Genomic DNA, 24,163 nt, shown 5'->3' with positions numbered 1-24,163 from the left:
CACTCTGTATAATCGGCTCCAGTTTCATCCATCTCATCAGAACTGATTCAAATGAATTCTTTTTAACGGCTGAGTAATACTCCATTGTGTACATGTACCACAGCTTTCTTATCCATTCATCTGCTGATGGACATCTAGGTTGTTTCCATGTCCTGGCTATTATAAACAGTGCTGCGATGAACATTGGGGTACATGTGTCTCTTTCAATTCTGGTTTCCTCGGTGTGTATACCCAGCAGTGGGATTGCTGGGTCATAAGGTAGTTCTATTTGCAATTTTTTAAGGAATCTCCACACTGTTCTCCATAGTGGCTGTACTAGTTTGCATTCCCACCAACAGTGTAGGAGGGTTCCCTTTTCTCCACACCCTCTCCAGCATTTATTGCTGGCAGATTTTTGGATCGCAGCCATTCTGACTGGTGTGAAGTGGTACCTCATTGTGGTTTTGATTTGCATTTCTCTGATAATGAGTGATGTTGAGCATCTTTTCATGTGTTTGTTAGCCATCCGTATGTCTTCTTTGGAGAAATGTCTATTTAGTTCTTTGGCCCATTTTTTGATTGGGTCATTTATTTTTCTGGAATGGAGCTGCATAAGTTGCTTGTATATTTTTGAGATTAGTTGTTTGTCAGTTGCTTCATTTGCTATTATTTTCTCCCATTCAGAAGGCTGTCTTTTCACCTTGCTTATATTTTCCTTTGTTGTGCAGAAGCTTTTAATTTTAATTAGATCCCATTTGTTTATTTTTGCTTTTATTTCCAGAATTCTGGGAGGTGGATCATAGAGGATCCTGCTGTGATTTATGTCTGAGAGTGTTTTGCCTATATTCTCCTCTAGGAGTTTTATAGTTTCTGGTCTTACATTTAGATCTTTAATCCATTTTGAGTTTATTTTTGTGTGCGGTGTTAGAAAGTGATCTAGTTTCATTCTTTTACAAGTGGTTGACCAGTTTTCCCAGCACCACTTGTTAAAGAGATTGTCTTTACTCCATTGTATATTCTTGCCTCCTTTGTCAAAGATAAGGTGTCCATATGTGTGTGGATTTATCTCTGGGCTTTCTATTTTGTTCCATTGATCTATATGTCTGTCTTTGTGCCAGTACCATACTGTTTTGATGACTGTGGCTTTGTAGTAGAGCCTGAAGTCAGGCAAGTTGATTCCTCCAGTTCCATTCTTCTTTCTCAAGATTGCTTTGGCTATTCGAGGTTTTTTGTATTTCCATACAAATCTTGAAATTATTTGTTCTAGTTCTGTGAAAAATATGGCTGGTAGCTTGATAGGGATTGCGTTGAATTTGTAAATTGCTTTGGGTAGTATACTCATTTTCACTATATTGATTCTTCCAATCCATGAACATGGTATATTTCTCCATCTATTAGTGTCCTCTTTGATTTCTTTCATCAGTGTTTTATAGTTTTCTATATATAGGTCTTTAGTTTCTTTGGGTAGATATATTCCTAAGTATTTTATTCTTTTTGTTGCAATGGTGAATGGAATTGTTTCCTTAATTTCTTTTTCTACTTTCTCATCATTAGTGTATAGGAATGCAAGGGATTTCTGTGTGTTGATTTTATATCCTGCAACTTTACTATATTCATTGATGAGCTCTAGTAATTTTCTGGTGGAGTCTTTAGGGTTTTCCATGTAGAGGATCATGTCATCTGCAAACAGTGAGAGTTTTACTTCTTCTTTTCCAATTTGGATTCCTTTTATTTCTTTTTCTGCTCTGATTGCTGTGGCCAAAACTTCCAGAACTATGTTGAATAGTAGCGGTGAAAGTGGACACCCTTGTCTTGTTCCTGACTTTAGGGGAAATGCTTTCAATTTTTCACCATTAAGGATAATGTTTGCTGTGGGTTTGTCATATATAGCTTTTATTATGTTGAGGTATGTTCCTTCTATTCCTGCTTTCTGGAGAGTTTTTATCATAAATGGATGTTGAATTTTGTCAAAGGCCTTCTCTGCATCTATTGAGATAATCATATGGTTTTTATTTTTCAATTTGTTAATGTGGTGAATTACATTGATTGATTTGCGGATATTGAAGAATCCTTGCATCCCTGGGATAAAGCCCACTTGGTCATGGTGTATGATCTTTTTAATATGTTGTTGGATTCTGATTGCTAGAATTTTGTTGAGGATTTTTGCATCTATGTTCATCAGTGATATTGGCCTGTAGTTTTCTTTTTTTGTGACATCTTTGTCAGGTTTTGGTATTAGGGTGATGGTGGCCTCATAGAATGAGTTTGGAAGTTTACCTTCCTCTGCAATTTTCTGGAAGAGTTTGAGTAGGATAGGTGTTAGCTCTTCTCGAAATTTTTGGTAGAATTCAGCTGTGAAGCCGTCTGGACCTGGGCTTTTGTTTGCTGGAAGATTTCTGATTACAGTTTCAATTTCCGTGCTGGTGATGGGTCTGTTAAGATTTTCTATTTCTTCCTGGTTCAGTTTTGGAAAATTGTACTTTTCTAAGAATTTGTCCATTTCTTCCACATTGTCCATTTTATTGGCATACAACTGCTGATAGTAGTCTCTTATGATCTTTTGTATTTCTGTGTCGTCTGTTGTGATCTCTCCATTTTCATTTCTAATTTTATTGATTTGATTTTTCTCTCTTTGCTTCTTGATGAGTCTGGCTAGTGGTTTGTCAATTTTATTTATCCTTTCAAAGAACCAGCTTTTGGCCTTGTTGATTTTTGCTATGGTCTCTTTTGTTTCTTTAGCATTTATTTCTGCCCTAATTTTTAAGATTTCTTTCCTTCTACTAACTCTGGGGTTCTCCAATTCTTCCTTTTCTAGTTGCTTTAGTTGTAGAGTTAGGTTGTTTATTTGACTTTTTTCTTGTTTCTTGAGGTATGCCTGTATTGCTATGAACTTTCCTCTTAGCACTGCTTTTATAGTGTCCCACAGGTTTTGGGTTGTTGTGTTTTCATTTTCATTAGTTTCTATGCATATTTTGATTTCTTTTTTGATTTCTTCTGTGATTTGTTGGTTATTCAGAAGTGTGTTGTTCAACCTCCATATGTTGGAATTTTTAGTAGTTTTTCTCCTGTAATTGAGATCTAATCTTAATGCATTATGGTCAGAAAAGATGCTTGGAATGATTTCGATTTTTTTGAATTTATCAAGTGTAGATTTATGGCCCAGGATGTGATCTATCCTGGAGAAGGTTCCATGAGCACTTGAAAAAAAGGTGAAATTCATTGTTTTGGGGTGAAATGTCCTATAGATATCAATTAGGTCTAATTGATCTAATGTATCATTTAAAGTTTGCGTTTCTTTGTTAATTTTCTGTTTAGTTGATCTGTCCATAGGTGTGAGTGGGGTATTAAAGTCTCCCACTATTATTGTGTTATTGTTGATTTCCCCTTTCATACTTGTTAGCATTTGTCTTACATATTGCGGTGCTCCTATATTGGGTGCATATATATTTATAATTGTTATATCTTCTTCTTGGATTGATCCTTTGATCATTATGTAGTGGCCTTCTTTGTCTCTTTTCACAGCCTTTGTTTTAAAGTCTATTTTATCAGATATGAGTATTGCCACTCCTGCTTTCTTTTGGTCTCTATTTGCGTGGTATATCTTATTCCAGCCCTTCACTTTCAGTCTATATGTGTCCCTTGTTTTGAGGTGGGTCTCTTGTAAGCAGCATATAGAGGGGTCTTGTTTTTGTATCCATTCGGCCAGTCTTTGCCTTTTGGTTGGGGCGTTCAACCCATTTACGTTTAAGGTAATTATTGATAAGTATGATCCCGTTACCATTTACTTTATTGTTTTGGGTTCGGGTTTATACACCCTTTTCGGTTTCCTGTCTAGAGAATATCCTTTAGAATTTGTTGGAGAGCTGGTTTGGTGGTGCTGAATTCTCTCAGCTTTTGCTTGTCTGTAAAGCTTTTGATTTCTCCTTCGTATTTGAATGAGATCCTTGCTGGGTACAGTAATCTGGGCTGTAGGTTATTGTCTTTCATCACTTTAAGTATGTCTTGCCATTCCCTCCTGGCCTGAAGAGTTTCTATTGAAAGATCAGCTGTTATCCTTATGGGAATCCCCTTGTGTGTTATTTGTTGTTTTTCCCTTGCTGCTTTTAATATTTGTTCTTTGTGTTTGACCTTTGTTAATTTAATTAATATGTGTCTTGGGGTGTTTCGCCTTGGGTTTATCCTATTTGGAACTCTCTGTGTTTCTTGGACTTGGGTGATTATTTCCTTCCCCATTTTAGGGAAGTTTTCAACTATTATCTCCTCAAGGATTTTCTCATGATCTTTCTTTCTGTCTTCTTCTTCTGGGACGCCTATAATTCGAATGTTGGAGCGTTTCATATTGTCCTGGAGGTCTCTGAGATTGTCCTCGTTTCTTTTAATTCGTATTTCTTGTTTCCTCTCTGATTCATTTATTTCTACCATTCTATCTTCTATTTCACTAATCCTATCTTCTGCCTCCGTTATTCTACTATTTGTTGCCTCCAGAGTGTTTCTGATCTCATTTATTGCATTATTCATTATATTTTGACTCTTTTTTATTTCTTCTAGGTCCTTGTTAAACCTTTCTTGCATCTTCTCAATCCTTGTCTCTAGGCTATTTATCTGTGATTCCATTTTGATTTCAAGATTTTGGATCATTTTCACTATCAATATTCGGAATTCCTTCTCAGGTAGATTCCCTACTTCTTCCTCTTTTGTTTGGTTTGGTGGGCAACTCTCCTGTTCCTTTACCTGCTGAGTATTCCTCTGTCTCTTCATCTTGGTTATATTGCTGCGTTTGGGGTGGTCTTTTTATATTCTGGTGATTTGTGGAGTTCTCTTTATTATGGAGCTTCCTCACTGTGGGTGGGGTTCTATCAGTGGCTTGTCAAGGTTTCCTGGTTAGGGAGGCTTGTGTTGGAGTTCTGGTGGGTGGAGCTGGGTTTCTTCTCTCTGGAGTGCAGTGGAGTGACCAGTGATGGGTTATGAGACATCAAAGGTTTTGGAATAATTTTGAGCTGCCTGTATATTCAAGCTCAGGGGAGTGTTCCTGTGTTGCTGGAGAATTTGAGTGATATGTCTTGTTTTGGAACTTGTTGGCCCTTGGGTGGAGCTTGGTTTCAGTGTAAGTATGAAGGCATTTGATGAGCTCCTATTGCTTAATGTTCCCTGAATTCAAGAGTTCTCTAATGTTTTCAGGTTTTGTATTTAAGCCTCCTGCTTCTGGTCTTCAGTTTTTACAGTAGCCTCTAGACTTCTCCATCTATACAGCACCGATGATAAAACATCTTCACATATTCACTATGGTTCTTTGGTTTATCTTTGGTTGTCTTATTTTTTTTTCCCCTCAAGAAGCAGATGTTCCCTCATCTAATCCAGGTACAGCTTTTGATTGGTCCAAGCTAGCAGCCCGTGGTCTTTTCTGGATGACTTATTGGGTTCAGAGATGACCTCATTTAGTACAAACGGAACATCACAGACTATGCTTGGTTGACTGGCTTCAACCTCAGTAGGTTTGTGTAGCTGTCTCTCTCTTTTCCTGGTGTTGACACTGAAGGTGGAAGCACGCTGTGGGCAACGAGGGAGAAGCAGGACAGACAAGCAGGCTTCAAGGCCCAAGGAGCAGACTGAGCTGCTGCTGCTAAGTCACTTCAGTCGTGTTCGACTCTGTTCGACCCCATAGACGGCAGCTGAGGCACTACTCCAAAACCGCTTGATAGGAGAGGTTCAGGGAAGCTGTTCTCTGGGGCTGGCCGCTGAAGCCGCCTACTGGAGAAGTCCTGAGCCCAGGAGCAGAAGAGGCCCCTGAATCTGCACGAGTGGACGCTGGAGACGCCACCAGGGGCTTTCCCAGCAAGCCCATAGTTTGTTTTAATAATTCTCTCTTCCTCCCACCTCATCATTCTTCATATTTTTGGGAAAAGACCCTTTTCAATTCTTAACAGCTATTTCAGTACTTTGGCACAGCATTGGTTCTCCAAATATATGTAAGCTGAGCTCTCCCTCTCAGACTGAAATGGACCTCTTGGAAACAAGGATCAAAAGTGAGAGGAGGAGAGGACAGGGCATATACTTCTGTGGAGGACCCGGATGGAGCAGGGTGCTGGTGGGGAGGTAGGGATTCTGTCATTTACATTGGACCAGATGAATCATGAGGGTGGTTGTTGTAGAGTTGCTGAGGCGTGTCCAACTCTTTTGCAACTCTATGGACTGTAGCCCACCAGGCTCCTCTGTCCACAGGATTTCCCAGGCAAGAATACTGTAGTGGGTAGCTGTTTCCTTCTCCAGGGGATCTTCCCAACCCAGGGATAGAACTCATGTCTCCTGTATTGGCAGGTGGATTCCTTTTACCACTGATCCACCAGGGAAGCCCAAATGGTGAGAGTAAGTGGGGCATAAAGATTAGAGTACATAGACTTAAGGATTGCTTTGCATGAAGGTCCAGAGAAGTGTAAAGTGTGAAGGTGTGTATGTGTGTGTGTGTGTGTGTGTGTGTGTGTGTGTGTGTGTGAGTGTGTGAGTGCTCTGCATGATCTTTGTTCTAGGTATAAATTGCTCTGGGGGTTGGCAGTGATCAATGATTTTATTTTTCTAGTAGTAGCCCAAAACAGAGACATGGTATTTTTCTTTCTTTTTAGGGTTGGAGTAGGGATGAGTTCTGGTGGAGCCTTTCTCTATTATTATATTCACATGTTCTTCCTGTCTTCTAGGGGCTTTTTTTTTGGCACGTGTACTAAAGTCCAGACACTTGAAGTTTTTCCCCTACAAAGTCTTCACATGATCTGTTCCTGCCTATTTCTCCAACCTTATCTAGTACTGCTTTCCCCTCTTCTCATTAAATGTCAACTATACTGGCTTTCTTAGGTTTGTTTATAATACTAAAACCTTGTTTCAGTTGTTTTCCGTGTCCAGATCTCTGCTTTCAGATGTTTGCCTGGCTGGGTCTCTCGTCATTCTCATGTCTCTTGTAAATGTCACTAGGGAAGACTTCTCGGAATACTCAGTCTAAAGTAACACAGTCAGAGTCCATCTTTAACATTATCTTATTTTCTTTTATTTGTTTGTTTTTATTTTCTTATTTTATTATCTACCTCCTATCACCTCTTAAAACTATCTTCTTCCACTAGAATGTAAACTGCATGAAGTCAGGGACACGGTGTTGTTCACGGCTGTATTCTCAGCACCTGGAACAATGCCTGGTACACAAAAGGCTTTCAGTAATTTCGTTGAATAAATCAGTTAATTAGCTTCAGTGTGGTTCAGTGTGAAGTCCTTTATTGTTCAGAATTGATCACTTTTGTTAATTCATCAAGTATCCACCCACTAAATATCGTGCTTCTTGTTGGGCCCATGGACCTCAGATGGCTTAGTCTGTTCCGTCACTCATGAAAGTCAGTATTAGATACTGATTAAGAGCAGTGGCTTTGGTATTCAGGTCCAGGGACTGCCACTTAGTAGACTGTGGCCTTGGCAAGCTAAGGTCTCTGATCCTTTAGTTTCCTACCTAACATATGGTGATAATAGTATCTACCACATAGAATAATCAATAGGAATAAATAAGTAAAGCACTTACTGCAGTGCTTGGCATGTAATATATGCTCAGATACTGGCTTTTTTTTTTAAAAAAACAAACCTTTATTATTATTATATTTTGCTTGGGGGAGAATCAGTGAATTCCTGCTCTTCATCTTGTAGACAGTTCCCTGTGAGCTGCAGATCAGTGCTGGTCTGCCTTCTCTTTCAGGAATTATAATGGAAGCTCCTGTATGTTTTGTCATCCACTGCATTAGCAGTAGAGCTGAGCTTTCAGATGTACCTCAGCTTTAGATGTTCTAAAAGTTGTGCTTCTTGAACTTTGACAATTATTAGGACTTTACCTAGAGGACTTCTTAAAGCACAGCTCTTTGCCCCAGTGCCTCCTGCCGCCAGCCCCTGTTTTCATTTGCTAGGTTTGGAGAGAAGATTGAGAGTTTGTGTTTCTGTGAGATGATGCTGGTGTTGCCAGTCCTTGATTGGTGCCACTTTGAGTGGGTTTTTCTAGAGCTGTGTTAATATGGTAGCCACTAGCCACATGCGGCTGTTGAGTACTTGAAACTGGGTTACTTTGAAATGAGATGTACGTTAAGTATAAAATATACACAGGATTTTGAAGATTTAGTATAAAAGATGTAAAATATCTCATTATTAGTATTTTCAAAATATTGAAAGGATAACATTTTGGATATATTGAGTTAAATATTATATAATAAAACTAATTTCATGTGTTTCTGTTTCTTAATGTGTCTACTGGAAAAGGTAAAAATTACATACGGCTTGCTTTGTGACTTGCATTGTATTTCAACTAAGTAGAAAGGTGTATTGCTGTCGTCTTTATTTTATTTTTATTTTAACATTTTAACTAATTAAATAAGTATTTTTGGCTGCCCAGGATCTTCATTGCTTTGCGCGGGCTTTCTCTAGGTGTGACTCTGCAGGCTTCTCACTGTGGCGGCTTCTCTTGTGAAGAACAGGCTCTTCATGCCCGAGCTTCAGTAGCTGCGCGCGGGCAGCATATGTTCTCAGTCATGACATGAGGACTCCGTAGTTGTGGTGCGTGGGCTCCAGAGCACAGGCTCAGCGGTTGCTCCACAGCACGTGGAGTCTGCCCGGACTAGGGATCGAACCCGTGTCCCCTGCATCTGCAGGTGGATTCCTACCCACTGGACTACCAGGAAGGCCCTGCCTATCTCTTTAAAGTATCTTCTTGGGCCTCCATAAAGTGAGTCTCTCTTTTGTAGCCAATTTTTGAAATCATACATTACCAAGAAACCCTGTAAATTGAGTGAAAATCCATTTACTTATTTTCAAGTGATAATGAAACACAGAAACTTATTCAAGAAGCTCCTATGATGAAAAAGAATCTGAAAAAGTATATATATGACATATATATATGTATATATAGAATAACTGAATCACCAAGAAAGTTAAGAAAACCCCAAAAACTCCTAATTATGAGAGAGGTAATATATGTTTACAAGGAACCACCCTAGTCAGTTCTAAGATAGAGACAAGAACAGACTACCGATTTATAACCTTAGTCCAACTCCATTGCTAATTGGTAATATTTTTCTGATACCCTGGCCCTTCTTAATTCACAAAGGCTTCAAAATGATTAATTTCCTTAAAAATTATACTTTGGGTCAGATTTCTTGTAGAATCAAATTTTTGGGACCTTCCCTTTTCTTGAGTCATTGGAATTTAATTACAACTCTTAACAAAGGAAGCAATTTGCTTTTGACTCTGGGTTAGTGACTTAGACTTTTACTATCTGGAACATTCTTCAGTTTTAGGCAATTGCTATCACAAAGCTAATTCCCAGTCACCTCTGTATCAAGAACTATTTTCTATCAACTTTTAGTTTTCAGTTTTTTTAAAAAAAAGTTTTTAAAAAGGGTTTTTGGCCATGCTCTGCAGCATGTGGGGTCTTAGTTACCCAGCCAGGTCACACTCGGGTCACACCCCAGTTTCCTGTAGTGGAAGCACAGAGTCTGTCAGGACGTCTTAGCCACTGGACCACCAAGGAAGGCCTAGTTTTCAGCTGTAGTTTTACATACGTTGTATACGTGTGTTGTGAACAACTACATATACTTTCCCAACAAACAGTATTGGGATGATTAGAAACAGAATCCTAGAGAATTCAGTAAATTCCTTACGTGTTTTTAGGATGGTTTCAGACATTGTAATAACAGAATCACTCTGGTGTGTACTTAAAACTAACACAACATTGTACATTCATTAACTAAACTTCTATAAAAAATTTTATTGAAGGATTAGGTGACCCAACCTTTTTTAACTTAAGGTTTATATTTTGTTGGCTTAGGTTCTCTTGCCCCCCTCCCCTCCCCCAACACAATATTTCTTGGGTATGTGTTTGTCTTTTATATTAAAAAAATTTTAGATACATATTATTGGAGGCACCTGAGATGATAGCATGAGGTACTTAGCAATCAGTCAAAGGGTTCTTTTTGCAGTTCTCTTCCTTCTGGTCTTCTTAAGGATAAAATGGTTAATACTTTTATAGATTTTATAATGCTTTTCTTGAAAAAGAAACAAAATAATTAGAGTCTTGAGCAGGCAGTGTTATTTAACCAGAATTTAGTAACTTTGATGTTTGTTTGTCATTGCCCCTCCCCCTTCCAACTTACTGCCTTGTATTTATGGGATAATAAAATGGCATTTTCTTTTACAAATAAATTGGTTTAAGCAAAGGCAATTTGACTTATGGGGTTTTAAATAAGAGTATGGGTGGTACATGAAAGAGAAATCAGGCAGAAACTTGAAAGAGTAGGTAAATGATTGAAGTATGGGAGCAATTCAGAACATTGAGGCCTTTTCTCCATTTTTGTTAGTGTTAATTTTTTTTGTATAATGTACATTCAGGTATGTTAACGTGTCGTTTCCAGGTTTCCATGGATCTCAATAGCGCCAGTACTGTTGTTCTTCAGGTCTTAACGCAGGCCACCAGTCAGGACACTGCTGTGTTAAAACCCGCTGAAGAGCAGCTGAAACAGTGGGAGACGCAGCCGGGTTTCTATTCAGTGTTGCTGGTAAGTTGTTCTAAAAGAGTTTACTATTCTTTTTGATAGAATGAGGTACTATTATTTTAATTGTTCTAAATTAAATTAAATTTAATTTAGTGAAACTGATCCAGAGATTTGGCTGCCATCCCTCCTGCCACATGTTAATTCAGGGTGTGGCTCTTGAGGATGTTTACGAAATGTTTGTTGATGGTTGATAAATAACCCCTCAGGGTACAGTAAGTCTCCTACATATGAACCGTCAACTTGCGAACTTGTGTGCCAGCCCCTGTCTGTATGTCACCTGTTGTACTTACTACTGTGCTTTTCAAGGGACTGGACTGTAAGACTTAAAAAAATGATGTATATATTATTCGTGTGAGAAGTATTATAAACCTCTTATAGTACTATATAGCTAATTCTCTTAGTTGGGTACCTTGGCTAACTTTGTTGAACTCAGGAGCAAATTGAACTTAAGAACAGTCTCTCAGAACAGAACTGGTCTGTATATAGGGGACTTACCAGTAGAATCTGCTCAGCAGGCAGCACTGTGCTGATAATCTGTTTTAATGTGTTAATGCTGACTTGAATGAAGACTATACGTGGCACACTTTGATGTTTTGTCTTCATCCTTATCCTTGCCCCAGTTAATTTACATTGTCAGAATTCTTCATCAGAGGTCTCCCCACAGCTGCATGAGTCAGGTCTACCATGCTCACTTTAAAACATTTTCTTTTCCCCCATCTAACAATTATTTTCTTAACATCTGATTTTTTTTCCCTGGATATTATGGGAAATAGTATAATAATTAACAGTGCTTTAAATCTTTCTGGGAGTTTAAAGCTTTTGGATAATTAATCAAAACTGTTTTCTCATTACCAGAATGAAAAGATGTCTTTTTGTATTGAAGGCCTCTCTTATTCTTTTTCTTCTGAAAATTTGAGAACTCTGATTGGTGTTTTAGATTTAGTTTCTGACCATGGCAAGGAGGCTACAAATTGAATCAAAAACTGACTCAGTATTTGTGACTGGGTCAAAAATTCAGAGCAGAACAGTTTACTTTATCTTGTAAAATAGAAAACTGTGGCATTACATACATATTTTGACTTCATGATTGAAAAGTTTTGAGTTGTTACATTTGAGAAGATACACTAGTCATGCCTGGAAGGGAAATTAAGTATCTGAAATCATACTGGATATTCTCAATATAACATTAGAAAATTGTCTCTTTGGCACAGTAACACAGAGATGAAAACCAGAGTAATTTCTAAAGAGGCTGAGGAAAGTGTCTTCTTCTCATAGATCATCCCAGCATTGTGTTTGTAAATCTGGGGCATAGTATGCAAATCTTTAGAGAATCCTGTATTTTTACTCTTCATGTGCTTACTTAAACGAGCATGCTTTGTAATTAGCCTTGTGTTTTTTCAGACCAAAATATAAAAGACCTCTGGAATTTCTTACTTTAATTACTGCTTGACTTTGGGAGAACCAATAGACTTGCTTGATACTTTCTGTGTAATGTATGAACTACAAATATTAAATGCCTAGACCTGTTTGTTTTTATTTTTACTAGGTTTACTTTTCTTCTTAGAGGGATAGTAAAGTTTCTTTTAGATGGAGTATAGATAATAATAGATTTTAAAACTGCTGAATGTAAGTTATTTCTTTCTTTTTCCCTATTCTCACTGTTTTGGTACATTGGTTCTGTTTGAGCCTTAGCCATCCAGAGTAGTCTGGAGATTCCTAAATTTGTGTACCTGATCTCAGGTGTGTATTCCAACCTGGTTATTCAATATATTTATTTAGTATATATTTACTTGTATTGACACCTGCAGTTTGACTTTTCTTGGTTCCTTGGTATAACTGAGTTAAGTTGAGATCTATCAGCTTCCGAATATTCCCACATTACTTTCGTTCATTCACTCATTTGCTCAATAGCTATTTATGAAGTTTCTCCTTTGTCAGGCTCTGTGCTGGACTCCACTCATAAGACACAACTCAGTCTAGTGTGGAAGGTAGGCATGTTAAGGGTAAGAGCTAATGCAATTAATTAATTAGTCTTACAATTAATGTGGTGAGAGAACCTATGCTTTCTTTTGCAAGGACACCCAAAGAGGGACTCTGCCTCAGTTGTCACAGGTCTTAAGGAATAAATAGACATTACCCAACTGTCTCTGTAACTTTTTTTGGTATGCACCTGATTTTTAAAAAATAGGATTATAGTATCATACCTATTTTTAATACTTAACATATTAATTTTTTTAATATAGTGAAAGACATACTTCCACATCATTATTTTTGACTTTGAGGTTTTCCCACACAAAGTTGTGTTTAAGAGGTCAGTTCTAGGGATTTGAGTTGTTTTAGGTCTGAATTGTTGTACAGTTTTAGTTAACATATCCCTACAATTCCTATTTGTCCCATCTACCCACTATTCTAGCAACACTAAAAATTTTATTATTATGCATGCAGGGTCTTAATTCCCCAACCAGGGGTCAAACCTATGCTCCCTGCAGTGGAAGCATGGAGTCCTAAGCACTGGACCGCCAGGGATTTTCCTAGAAAGCAATAAAATACACTTTAATTCTCATTGTTTGTGATATTTCAAATTATACTGTAAATATTAGTTTTACTCTTATTTCATATACCTTTATAATTATTACAAATTTTTGGTAACAGTTTTAATAAATTTCAAAGGTCACATAACAGTTGTAATTTTGATTTCAAGGTCATGTTGCATGGTTTAGCTTGCACAGTCATTTTTACACTGTCTCATGATGGTACAAGGCAGGAATTGCCTGTATTTGGATTAACAGGGTGAGTAAATTTTTTGAGTAATGGTTAACTTTGATTTGAAATTATTCACAGCACTTCTGCTTTTCTAATACTTGAAAATATTTTGTTATCTAACTTGTTTGTAAGCATAATTGCTTTGATAAGGAGGATACTTTGCAATTATTTAGTTCATTCTGTTGGGTCTACTTTTTCTTTCTAGATTTAGCTATGTTTATTTTACTTATATAATTAAAAAAATTATTTTTTGGTTGTGCTGGGTCTTCGTTGCTGCCCGAAGGCTTTCTCTAGCTGTGGAGAGTGGAGGCTACTCTCCAGCTGCGGGCCCTCTCATCGTGGTGGCTTTTCTTGTTGGTCTGTGTACATGGGATTTCAGTAGTTGCAGCACGCAGGCTCGAGGGCTGTAGGGCATGTGGGCTTCTGTGGTTTTGGTGCATGGGCTTAGCTCCTCTGTGGTATGTGGATATGGGATCTTCCTGGACAAAGGATCAAACCCAGGTCTCCTGCATTGGCAGGTAGATTCTTACCCACTGTAGCACCAGGGAAGTCCTAAAGGTGTTTATTTTAGTTTCATGTGGGTAGATTTTACTGTGTAATTAGGTTTGTTCTTTCAAGTTTAATTTTTTATTAGGGAAACTTTAAAATATACCTAAAAGTAGAATAGTGAAATGACTGTGTATGTAGCCATTACTCAGCTTACATAATTAACATAGTCCTAAGCAGAAATGCTTTCTCACATGAATTGTGGAGCTACAGATACTGAGAAAATAACAATATATGTGTAATGATAAAATTTAAGTGAAATATTTAATTACAAATCTATCCATACTTAAATTTATTTTATTTTATTTTATTGAAGTATAGTTGATGGTGGCGCAGTGGTAAAGAATCCATCTGCCAGTGCAGGAGATAAAAGAGACAAGGGTTCTATCCCTGAGTTCTGAAGATCCCCTGGAGTAGGAAATGGCGATGACTTAGTGACTAAACAACAAGCAACAGTAACATCGTTGATTCACAGTGTGTGATGATTTCAGTACAGCAGAGGGAATGTTGCTCATGTACATAGATCCACTCTTTTTTTTAAGAGTCTTTTCTCATATAGGCCATTACAGAATATCGGGTCCAGTTTGCTGTGCTATACGGCAGGTTCTTACTGTCTGTTTCATGTATAGTCGCGTGTATATGTCAGTCCCAACCTCCCAATTTATCCTTCCCCTGGTAAAGATACATTTGTTTTCTACATCTGTGACTCCACTTTTGTAAATAAGTTTATTTATACCCTTTGTTAGATTCTACATAGAAGCTGTATCATAGGGAAGGAAATGCTGCAGCCCACTCCAGCATTCTTGCCTGGAAGATTCCACGGACAGAGGAGCCTGCTGGGCTATAGTCCATGGAGTCGCAGAGAGTTGGACATGACTGAGCTCGCACACATAAGCTATATTATATGATATTTGTATTTCTGTGTCTGAAAAATCTATCTGTACTTTATTGTGATATATTAACTATACATTTAACTTATTACATGTTCATTCTGATGCTTTGTTTTTTATTTACAGAATATTTTCACAAACCACACTCTGGATATAAATGTAAGGTGGCTTGCTGTGTTGTATTTTAAAAATGGAATTGATCGCTACTGGAGACGTGTAGCACCTCAGTAAGTTCCATCTCTTTTCCCCCCTCAAGCTCATCCTTTTCACATTCAAGGAGGTCTAAGACTGTCATCTGTTAATCTTCACTCTGTATATAAAAAAAATCATTTGTGCTTTCTTCAGTAGCACATACACTAAAATGGGAACAATACAGAGATTTATATGCTCCCTGAGCTATGCACATTTGTGATTTGTTCGCTATTTAAATGAAAAAAAGGTGTGTAAACGACTGAAGAAGAAATACGTTTTACATGGTTAATTACAGATCACTAGTTGTCTTACTGCTTTTCTCTGAGAGTTTCCCCACTTTGGGCATAGGATATGTGGACTTCTCGTTGGCCTTCTGTTTCCAAGGATCTTTAATTTTATGGGCACACAATGAACGCTGAAGCATGTTTGAAAAAATGCCCCCCTCACCTTCTTTTTAAAGAAAGTACAAGGCTAGCATTCTGGAAAACGTCGTTGAGAAGGAACTTCCAGGTCATCTCTGAGCCAGCTGATGTTAATTGTCTGGCTTTATGCATAATTGCCTCTGTGGGAGAAATCGATATTTGTGATATCAGTTTCAGTTGTAACTACTTGGTAGGTGGTTAAGTGAAAGAATTTATTGTAATAGTTAATTGCATGTTGTATGATTGATGGAAAGGCAGTATAGACAGCACAGGAATTTGATAGAAAATAGTAAACTTTGGTTTGAGGGAAAGAGGCTCAAGAGGGAGTTTGTTGTTGTTTAGTCACTAAGTCGTGTCTGACTCTTTGTGACCCCATGGGCTGTAGCCCGCAAGGCTCCTCTTTCCATGGGGTTTTCCAAGCAGGAATATTGGAGTGGGTTGCTGTTTTCTTCTCCAGGGGATCTTCCCTGACCCAGGGATCGAACCTGCGTCTCCTGCATTACAGGTGGATTCTTCTCTGCTGAGCTACTGGGGCAGCCTGAAGAGGAGGGGGGTGTGTGTGTATATATATATATATATATATATATATATAAATAATTATGACTGAGTCTCATTGATTTATAGCAGAGACCACTACAAGATTGTAAAGCAGTTATTCTCCAATTAAAAATGTAGAAAACTTTGCCAAAGAAGTAACATAGTCTTTATTCTCCAGTAGATGGTACTGCGGCTCTGTAGTTTTTATGTTCATAGGCCCTTGTTAAAAATATAGAGGGCCTCAAAGTGGGCTGTAAAATATGCTCCTGGATCATACTGGAAGTAACTAGATTTTTAAAGGCTACAGTTAGGATGTTATAATAATAATCAAATCTTTTTCTTATTTTAAAATTAATTCATAATTTTGAGAGAAATGGGACGTTTAGTGATGAGAAAGTATATTTTGTTGAGTTGTAAGAAACAACGCAGCAAGACATGTTTCTATTTTTATGTGTCTCCTAAAATTAATTTTGTTTTACAAGTTATATGAAGAATAAATTACTGTCTCTTGAATGGGAGAGTAAATTATGATTAAATATTTCAGATTGTACTTTCATGTAAAGAATTAGAAACTGGGATTTAGTTTACATTTTGATTAGGTAGTTAAATCCCAAGCTGTTAGTGATAATATTGAGATCCAAACTGGAAAGGAGATGAATGTACTTAGGCAGTAAAGATGTTAAAAATGTAAACAAAGGAGGAAAGATTTGTTATTGAGCTCATATTTGAACTTAAGACTCTTAAAAAAAAAAATATGTTCTCATCAAAGTGCCATCTTATAGTTTCTATTCTTACTAGTATTTTCACAGAATGATTAAGCTTTATCATTACTACATAAAATGCAGCTTTAACTGGGTCCTAATTAATTAGATACTATCCAGTTTCTGGTTGGAATACATTCTGGATTCATCTAATGAAAACACGCACGAAGTTGAAGGTGTATGCTAAGTATTATGGGAAAATTGCTAAAGTCATGAGATTTCTCAGGTTAAGGGCTTGTTTTTTTTTAAACAGGTATATGTATTTTTTTCCATGGTCTCTTCTTTGCTTTGGTAACTAATCGTTACATTATACTCTGAATTTAAATTATGAGAACCATGAAAACTGTTGAACCTGCCTTCTTGGCCTAGAAGTAAACTTGAATTTCAAGCTTGAATCAAAACATTTTAAGAAAAAGCATTGTTTTCAGGGATTTGATTGACAGAAGGAAGCTATTAAAATTGGAAAGTTCAGCAGCATTATAAAAAGATTAGGGGGATAATTTTTAATGGAAAAGCATAGACTTGCATTGGACTTTGACTTCTTTTGCCTAGATACGTATTATTTTAAATTGAGGTTCAATTGACGTATAACATAATATGAGTTTCCAATATATTACGTAATGATTCAGAATGTGTCTGTATTGTGGAATGATCACCACCGTAAGTAGTTTACTTCTGTCTCCATTCATGTGCTGCTGTGCTCTTGGGTCAGTTGTGTCAGACTCTTTGGACTATCGCTCACAAGCCTCCTCTGTCCATGGGATTTTCCAGGCAAAAGTACTGGCATGGATTGCCATTTCCTTCTCCAAGGGATCTTCCCGACCCAGGAATGGAGGCTGTGTCTCCTGTGTCTCCTGCATTGCAGGCAGAGTCTTTTACCTGCTGAGCCATCAGGAAGTCACCACACAGAGGGAGGTTTTTTTTTCCTTGTGATGAATTTTAAGATTTACTCTTTTAGCAACTTTCATATACGCAGTGCAGTATTATTAACTGTAGTTGCCAAGCTGTACATCATATCCCCATGACTTGTTTTACATTATAACTGGAAGTTTCTACTTTTTTTTTAACTCCCTTCACCTGTTCCACATCTCCCCCCCCATGTTTACTTTACTCTTTGTTTTCTCATTTATTTACTGATCGTACGGAAGTCACTGTTAAGCTTAAAAACACTTTTATTGAAGTGTAATAAAAATGTGCTTAAAAAGTGCACACATGAAGGGTACACTTTGAATGTTTGTAATGTAGCACACCTGTGTAACTCCCACTTAACACTGGGTAGAACTAGCACCTCAGAGACTTCCCTTCTGCCCCTTCACAGTCATGTATACACCCTCCTCAGAGATCTGCCGTTTCTCACCCTGGATTAGTTTTTACCTGTTTCTTAACTTGATACAAATGGAAGTCATAGTATGCTCTCTTGTGTCTGGCTTGTATCCAGTGTTATAATTAAGAGCTTTGTCCATGTAGTTGTGCGAGGCAGCAATTTGCTCTTTTATGTAGAAGTACAGCATCCCATTGTAGGAATTCCATTCTGCTGTTGATGGGTATGAAGGTTGTCTGTAGTTTTTGACTATCAAAGATAATTCTTCTTTGAAAAATCTTTTACATGTCTTGTTGCATATAAGTTTGAATTTTACTGTTATTTACAGTGATCAGGTGTATGTTCAATTTGGGTTGTTGTTGTTCAGTCACTAAGTCATGTCTGACCATTTGTGACCCCATGGACTGCCGCACACCAGGCTCCTCTGTCCTCCATTATTTCCTGGAATTTGCTCACATTTATGTCCATTGAGCCAGTGATGCCCCCAACCATCTCGTCCTCTGTCGCCCTCTTCTCCTGCTTTCAGTCTTTCTCAACATCAGGGTCTTTTTCAATGAGTTGGCTTTTTGCATCAGGTGACCAAAGTATTGGAGCATCAGCATCAGTCCTTCCAATGAATATTCAGGGTTGATTTCCTTTAGGATTGACTGGTTTGGTCTCCTTGAAGTCCAAGGGACTCTCAAGAGTCTTTTCCAGCACCATAATTCAAAAGCATCAATTCTTTGGTGCTCAGCCTTCTTTGTGGTGCAGCTTGCACATCCATACACATCTGCTGGGAAAACCATAGCTTTGACTATACAGACCTTTGTTGGCAAAGTAATGTCTGTTCTTTTTAATATGCTGTCTAGGTTTGTGATAGCTTTTCTTCCAAGGAGCAGATGTCTTTTAATTTGCGGTGGTATCATCTACATATCTGAGATTATTGATTTTTCTCCAAGCAATCTTGATTCCAACTTGTGATTTATCCAGCCTGGCATTTTGCATGATGTACTCTGAATTTAAGTTAAATAAGCAGGGTGACAATATATAGCCTTGATGTACTCCTTTTCCCAGTTTTGAACCAGTCCATTGTTCCGTGTTGAACTGCATACAGATTTCTCAGAAGACATGTACACTCATCTGGTATTCCCATCTCTTTAAGAATTTTCCACAATTTGTTATGATCCACACAGTCAAAGGCTTTAGCATATTCAATGAAGCAGAAGTAAATATTTATCTTGGGCTCTCTTGCTTTCGACTTTCTAGATACTGTCAGTTAGTTTTGTAAGCTGTTTTTACCAGTTTGCCCTTCCACTACTCATGTAGCATGAGTGTTGACATTTGCTCCACATTCTCACCATACTTGGTCTGGTTTGTTTCATTTTAGTCATGCTGGTGTGCTGGGAAATTTTTGCATTTTCCTGATAGATGGTGAGTACTTTTTTCATACTTACTAGTCTCAAGAGAGTTCCAGGAAAACATCTACTTTTGCTCTCTTGACTATGCCAAATTTGACTCTGTGGATCACAACAAACTGGAAAATCCTTAAAGAGTTGGGAATACCAGACCACCTTACCTGCCTCCTGAGAAACCTATATGCAGGTTGAGAAACAACAGTTAGAACTGGACATGAAACAATGTACTGGTTCTAAATTGGGAAAGGAGTATGTCAAGGCTGTATACTGTCACTCTGCTTATTTAACTTATATGCAGAGTACATCATACGAAATGCTGGATTGGATGAAGCACAAGCTGGAATCAAGATTGCCAGGAGAAATCTCAATAACCTCAGATATGCAGATGACACCACTCTTATGGCAGAAAGTGAAGAGGAATTAAAGAGTCTTTTGATGAAGGTGAAAGAGGAGAGTGAAAAAGTTGGCTTAAAACTCAACATTCAAAAAACTAAGTTCATGGCATCCAGTCCCATCACTTCATGGGAAATAGATGGGGAAACAATGGAAACAGTGACAGACTATTTTCTTGGGTTCCAAAATCACTGCAGATGGTGAGTGCAGCCATGAAATTAAAAGATGCTTGCTCCTTGGAAGGAAAGCTATGGCAAACCTAGACAGCATATTAAAAAGCAGAGACATTACTGCTGACAAAGGTCAGTCTAGTCAAAACTATGGTTTTTCCAGTAGTCATGTATGGGTGTGAGAGTTGGACTATAAGGAAAGCTGAGTGCCAAAGAATTGATGCTTTCGAACTATGGTGTTGGAGAAGACTCTTAAGAGTCACTTGAACTGCCAAGGAGATCAAACCAGTCAATCTTAAAGGAAGTCAGTCCTGAAAATTCATTGGAAGGACTGATATTGAAGCTGAAGCTCGAATACTTTGGCCACCTGATGTGAAGAACTGACTGATTGGAAAAGACCCTGATGCTGGGAAGATTGAAGGCAGGAGGAGAAGGGGACAACAGAGGATGAGATGGTTGGATGGCATCACCGATTCGATGGACATGAGTTTGAGCAAGCTCCTGGAGTTGGTGATTGACAGAAACCTGGCATGCTGCAGTCCATGGGGTCAGAAAGAGTCAAACTCGACTGAGCAACTAAACTGACTGGACTGGTACTTACTAGTCATTTGGAGCTCCTCTTTTGTAAAGGACCTGCCATTTGCACATCTATATACATATTTATATTTAGGGCTTCCCTGGTGGCTGAGAGGTTATATATAATATATATATTTGGGTAGAAGTCCTTTGTTGAATGTACGTAGTGAAAATATCTTCTGTTTCATGACTTGCTTGTTCCCTTTCTTACTGGTATCTTTTGATGAAACTTAGTTTTGATTTAAGTTCAGTTTAGCTACTTTCTTTTTGTAATTCATTCTTTTGGGATCTGTTTACAAAGTTTTTACTCAATACAAAGTCATGAAAGTATGTTTTCTGCTAGAAGCTGTGTTTCACTTTTCAGGTTTTGGTGTCTGATCTGTCTGTCGTTTCTGTGTAAGGTAAAGATGTGCAGTAGGGCAGCACCATGTCTTTTTTCCCTGTCGCATTTCAGTGATTCCCTTATAACCTATCAGGCAGTTTACACGGAGGGGTCTGTTTTTGGATTTCTCTGCTTTGTCCTGTTGGCCTATTTGTCTGTCATTGCTTTAGGTGTTGTACTTTATATCAGGCTTAGTGTACTTTTAATTACTTTTTTGAATTTAATTTTACTGTCCTTTTTCTAGCTTTTTTAAATAGAAGCTTAGGTAATTTTCTGTTTTTCTTCTATATGCATTTAAAACATTAAGACTTTTTTTTATAATCGTGACTTTAGTTCAGTTTCATAAGCCTCAATATGTATTATTTTCATTACCATTTAGTCAAAAATATTTTAAAATTTTGATTTCTTTTGAGACCCATGGGTTATATCACCTAATTTCCAAACATGTGGGACTTTTTTTGTTTTCTGTAATGATTTCATTCTTTGGACTATGCTGTCTTATTTTATGATCCCAACATATGATATGTTGGTAAATGTTCTATATGCATTTGTAAAGCATGTATGTTTGCTGTTGTGGATTGTAATGTTTTATTATATGTATCAGTTAGGTCACATTTGTTAATTATGTTATTCAAATCCTTTACATTATTACTGATTTTGTGCCACTTTTTCAGCAGTTACCAAGAGAGGTGCATTCATCTTCAAATATAACTCTAGCCTTGGTCTTCATTGTCACATAGCCTTATTTTCAGATGTCTATTCTGTGTCTATGTTCAGAATTTTCTCTTCCTGTAAATGGCACCAATCATTGGGTTAGGGCCTACTCTAATCCAGTATGACCTAATTTTAGTGTGATTGCATCTGCAAAGCCCTTACTTCCAAATAAGGTCACATTCACAGGTATTTGGGGTTAGAACTTGAACATACCTTTGGTGGGGTGTGGGGCACATTTCAACTCAACAGATGCCTTAGAACATTTTTAAAAAATTGTATGCAACTTATATAGCTGATTTTTGGGGAGTGATTCATTCAATACAAGCTACTTTTATCATAGCCAGAATAGAAAACCTTAACATGAAGAGTTTAAAATTTAATCTTAAATTAAAATACAGTTCAAAATATGTACAGTCTTATACAGTGGATATTTGCCTTCTCTGTCCTTTTGCTGTCTAGTTGCCTTCCTCATTTGCAGTCAAAGTTGTTAGTGTTAATGTTCAGCCTTTTAAGACATGGCTTCTCTAGCTGCGGACTGTAGGCTCTAGAGCACATGGACTCAGTTGCAGACTCTGGCATCTTAGTTCCACCAAGGATTGAACCCAGGCCTCCTGCTTTGGGAGCACAGAGCCTTATCCACTGGACTACCAGGGAAGTACCGAAAGATTTTAAACTACTTGATTAGACAAGTTTTCCATACCAAACATTCTCTTATTTCTGATCCTCTCTTCCACATAGAATTTTGTAAAGAAGTCAGTGTAAGACTAGCATTTACTCACATATTTTTTTTTTTCTAAGCCAGACATTAAATGTTTTGGTCAGCAGCTGTTTTTATATCAGTAGAAGCAGACATCAGAATATCACGTCCTTTAGTCTAGATTTGTCTCTATTTTCTAATAGTTTTTGCACTATTTTGTGCTTCCTGTTTATTCAGCTGTGAAGGGAGTTTGAATTACCTGATGTGTCAGTATACAAGTAATGGAAATAATTCTGTTTAATTACCCGAACAATCAGGGACACATTGTTTGAAAGACTTTTTATTATTAAAATTCTCAGTCATGCCTACCTGCATTCATTATTTTGCAGCGTTCTCTTGCATAATAAACATGTCTTTTTACAGTGCTCTCTCAGAGGAGGAAAAGTCTACCTTGCGTGCAGGGCTAATCACCAACTTCAATGAACCGATAAACCAGGTTAGTGAGAAAACGAGTGCCAACTGTTCTTTCCTTTCTCTTGTTTTTTTTTGCTTCTTTTCCAAACTAACCTTGGTTCTTTGCTTTAAAAATAAAATTTTATTAAATAATGCTCATTTGTGATGTTTATATACACTTCTCTGGTGGTTTTTAAATTTTGAGATCCAATTCTAGCTGTGAAGAATTTTGATTAGATTTGGCTCTTACTGATTTAAAACTCAGAATCATTTGAAGATACACCTGTGTATATTTTTTAACTTTTTAGTTTTTGAGCCAATATTGAAAGTATCTTTCTATATATTAATTATTGAAATTATACCCCCCCCCCACCCCAGCAACTACAGGACGGCTTCTGATTTTTTTTTTTAAGATTTATTTATGTATTTATTTTTTTATTTTTGGCTGTGCTAGGTCTTCTTTGCAGTGCGCAGGCTTCTCAGTGAAGTGGCTTCTCTTGTTGCAGAGCCCGGGCTTTAGGCATGTAGGACTCAGTAGTTGTGGCTCGTGGGCTCTAGAGCACTGCTGCTGCTGCTGCTGCTAAGTCGCTTCAGTCGTGTCCGACTCTGCCACCCCATAGACAGCAGCCCACCAGGCTCCCCCGTCCCTGGGATTCTCCAGGCAAGAACTCTGGAGTGGGCTCAGTATTTGTGGTGCGTGGACTTAGTTGCTCCATGGCATGTGGGATCTTCCTGGGCCAGGAATCAAACCCATTTCCCCTGCTCTAGCAGGCAGATTCCCCACCACTGGACCACCAGGGAGTCCCAGACTTCTGATTTTTGTCTGTTTCCTTCATCACATTTTCACTTCTGACTACTCTGTGGGGGATAGATAGTGGATTATATAGTTTTATTTTTTCTTTCCCTTTTAGTGAGATTTTTCTTTTAAGAATAAAATAAGTTTGTTTATGATACAAAAATTATATTTTCCAAGTTACTGTTTCTTACATTTGATTCTTTTAATTTGACTATTAAATCACACTGTATTAGGAGGTGTATCCAATGTAGTTTTATCTAAACCTACTTATATGATCTGAGTTTTCTTTTTTTTTTTTGCAGTTTCTCAGCTAAGGAGATTTGATGGAAGTTGGAGAGGAACAGAGTTACTCTGTGTGGGGAAGGAGGAGGTTGTCAGGGAGGGGCTTGGGTGATTGAGGGATAAACCATTGCTTAGGTGTTCTGTCAACCAGTATTTGTGAAACTCTGATCTGAACAAATATCATTATGTGAATACCTAATACTGATATTCATTTCCACTCTTAGATCAGCGGTTCTCAAAGTTTACATTCTTAGAACTTCCTTATACTGCTGAAATAAAACATGGAAGAGTTACATATGTTGATGTTTATTGTATTAGAAATTAAAATTGATA

The 24,163-nt window shown here is 37.6% G+C and overlaps 1 protein-coding gene across 1 annotated transcript in view; it reads left to right on the top strand.

Annotated features, from left to right (window-relative positions):
* Window positions 1-10,406: 10,406 nt before the first annotated feature.
* The window catches only part of IPO11 (importin 11), a 165,117-nt gene continuing 151,360 nt past the window's right edge, over window positions 10,407-24,163 (top strand). Inside the window, exons 1-3 of the mRNA XM_068990382.1 lie at window positions 10,407-10,544; window positions 14,867-14,967; window positions 22,723-22,795. Coding sequence (XP_068846483.1) covers window positions 10,407-10,544; window positions 14,867-14,967; window positions 22,723-22,795 — 312 coding nt within the window. The remainder of the gene's footprint in view (window positions 10,545-14,866; window positions 14,968-22,722; window positions 22,796-24,163) is intronic.

The sequence above is a fragment of the Capricornis sumatraensis genome, chromosome 18 (genome assembly GCF_032405125.1).
Source record: "Capricornis sumatraensis isolate serow.1 chromosome 18, serow.2, whole genome shotgun sequence".
Lineage (NCBI taxonomy): Eukaryota > Metazoa > Chordata > Mammalia > Artiodactyla > Bovidae > Capricornis > Capricornis sumatraensis.
The sequence above is the reverse complement of the archived record's forward strand: the minus strand, read 5'-3'. Positions and strand labels throughout refer to the sequence as shown.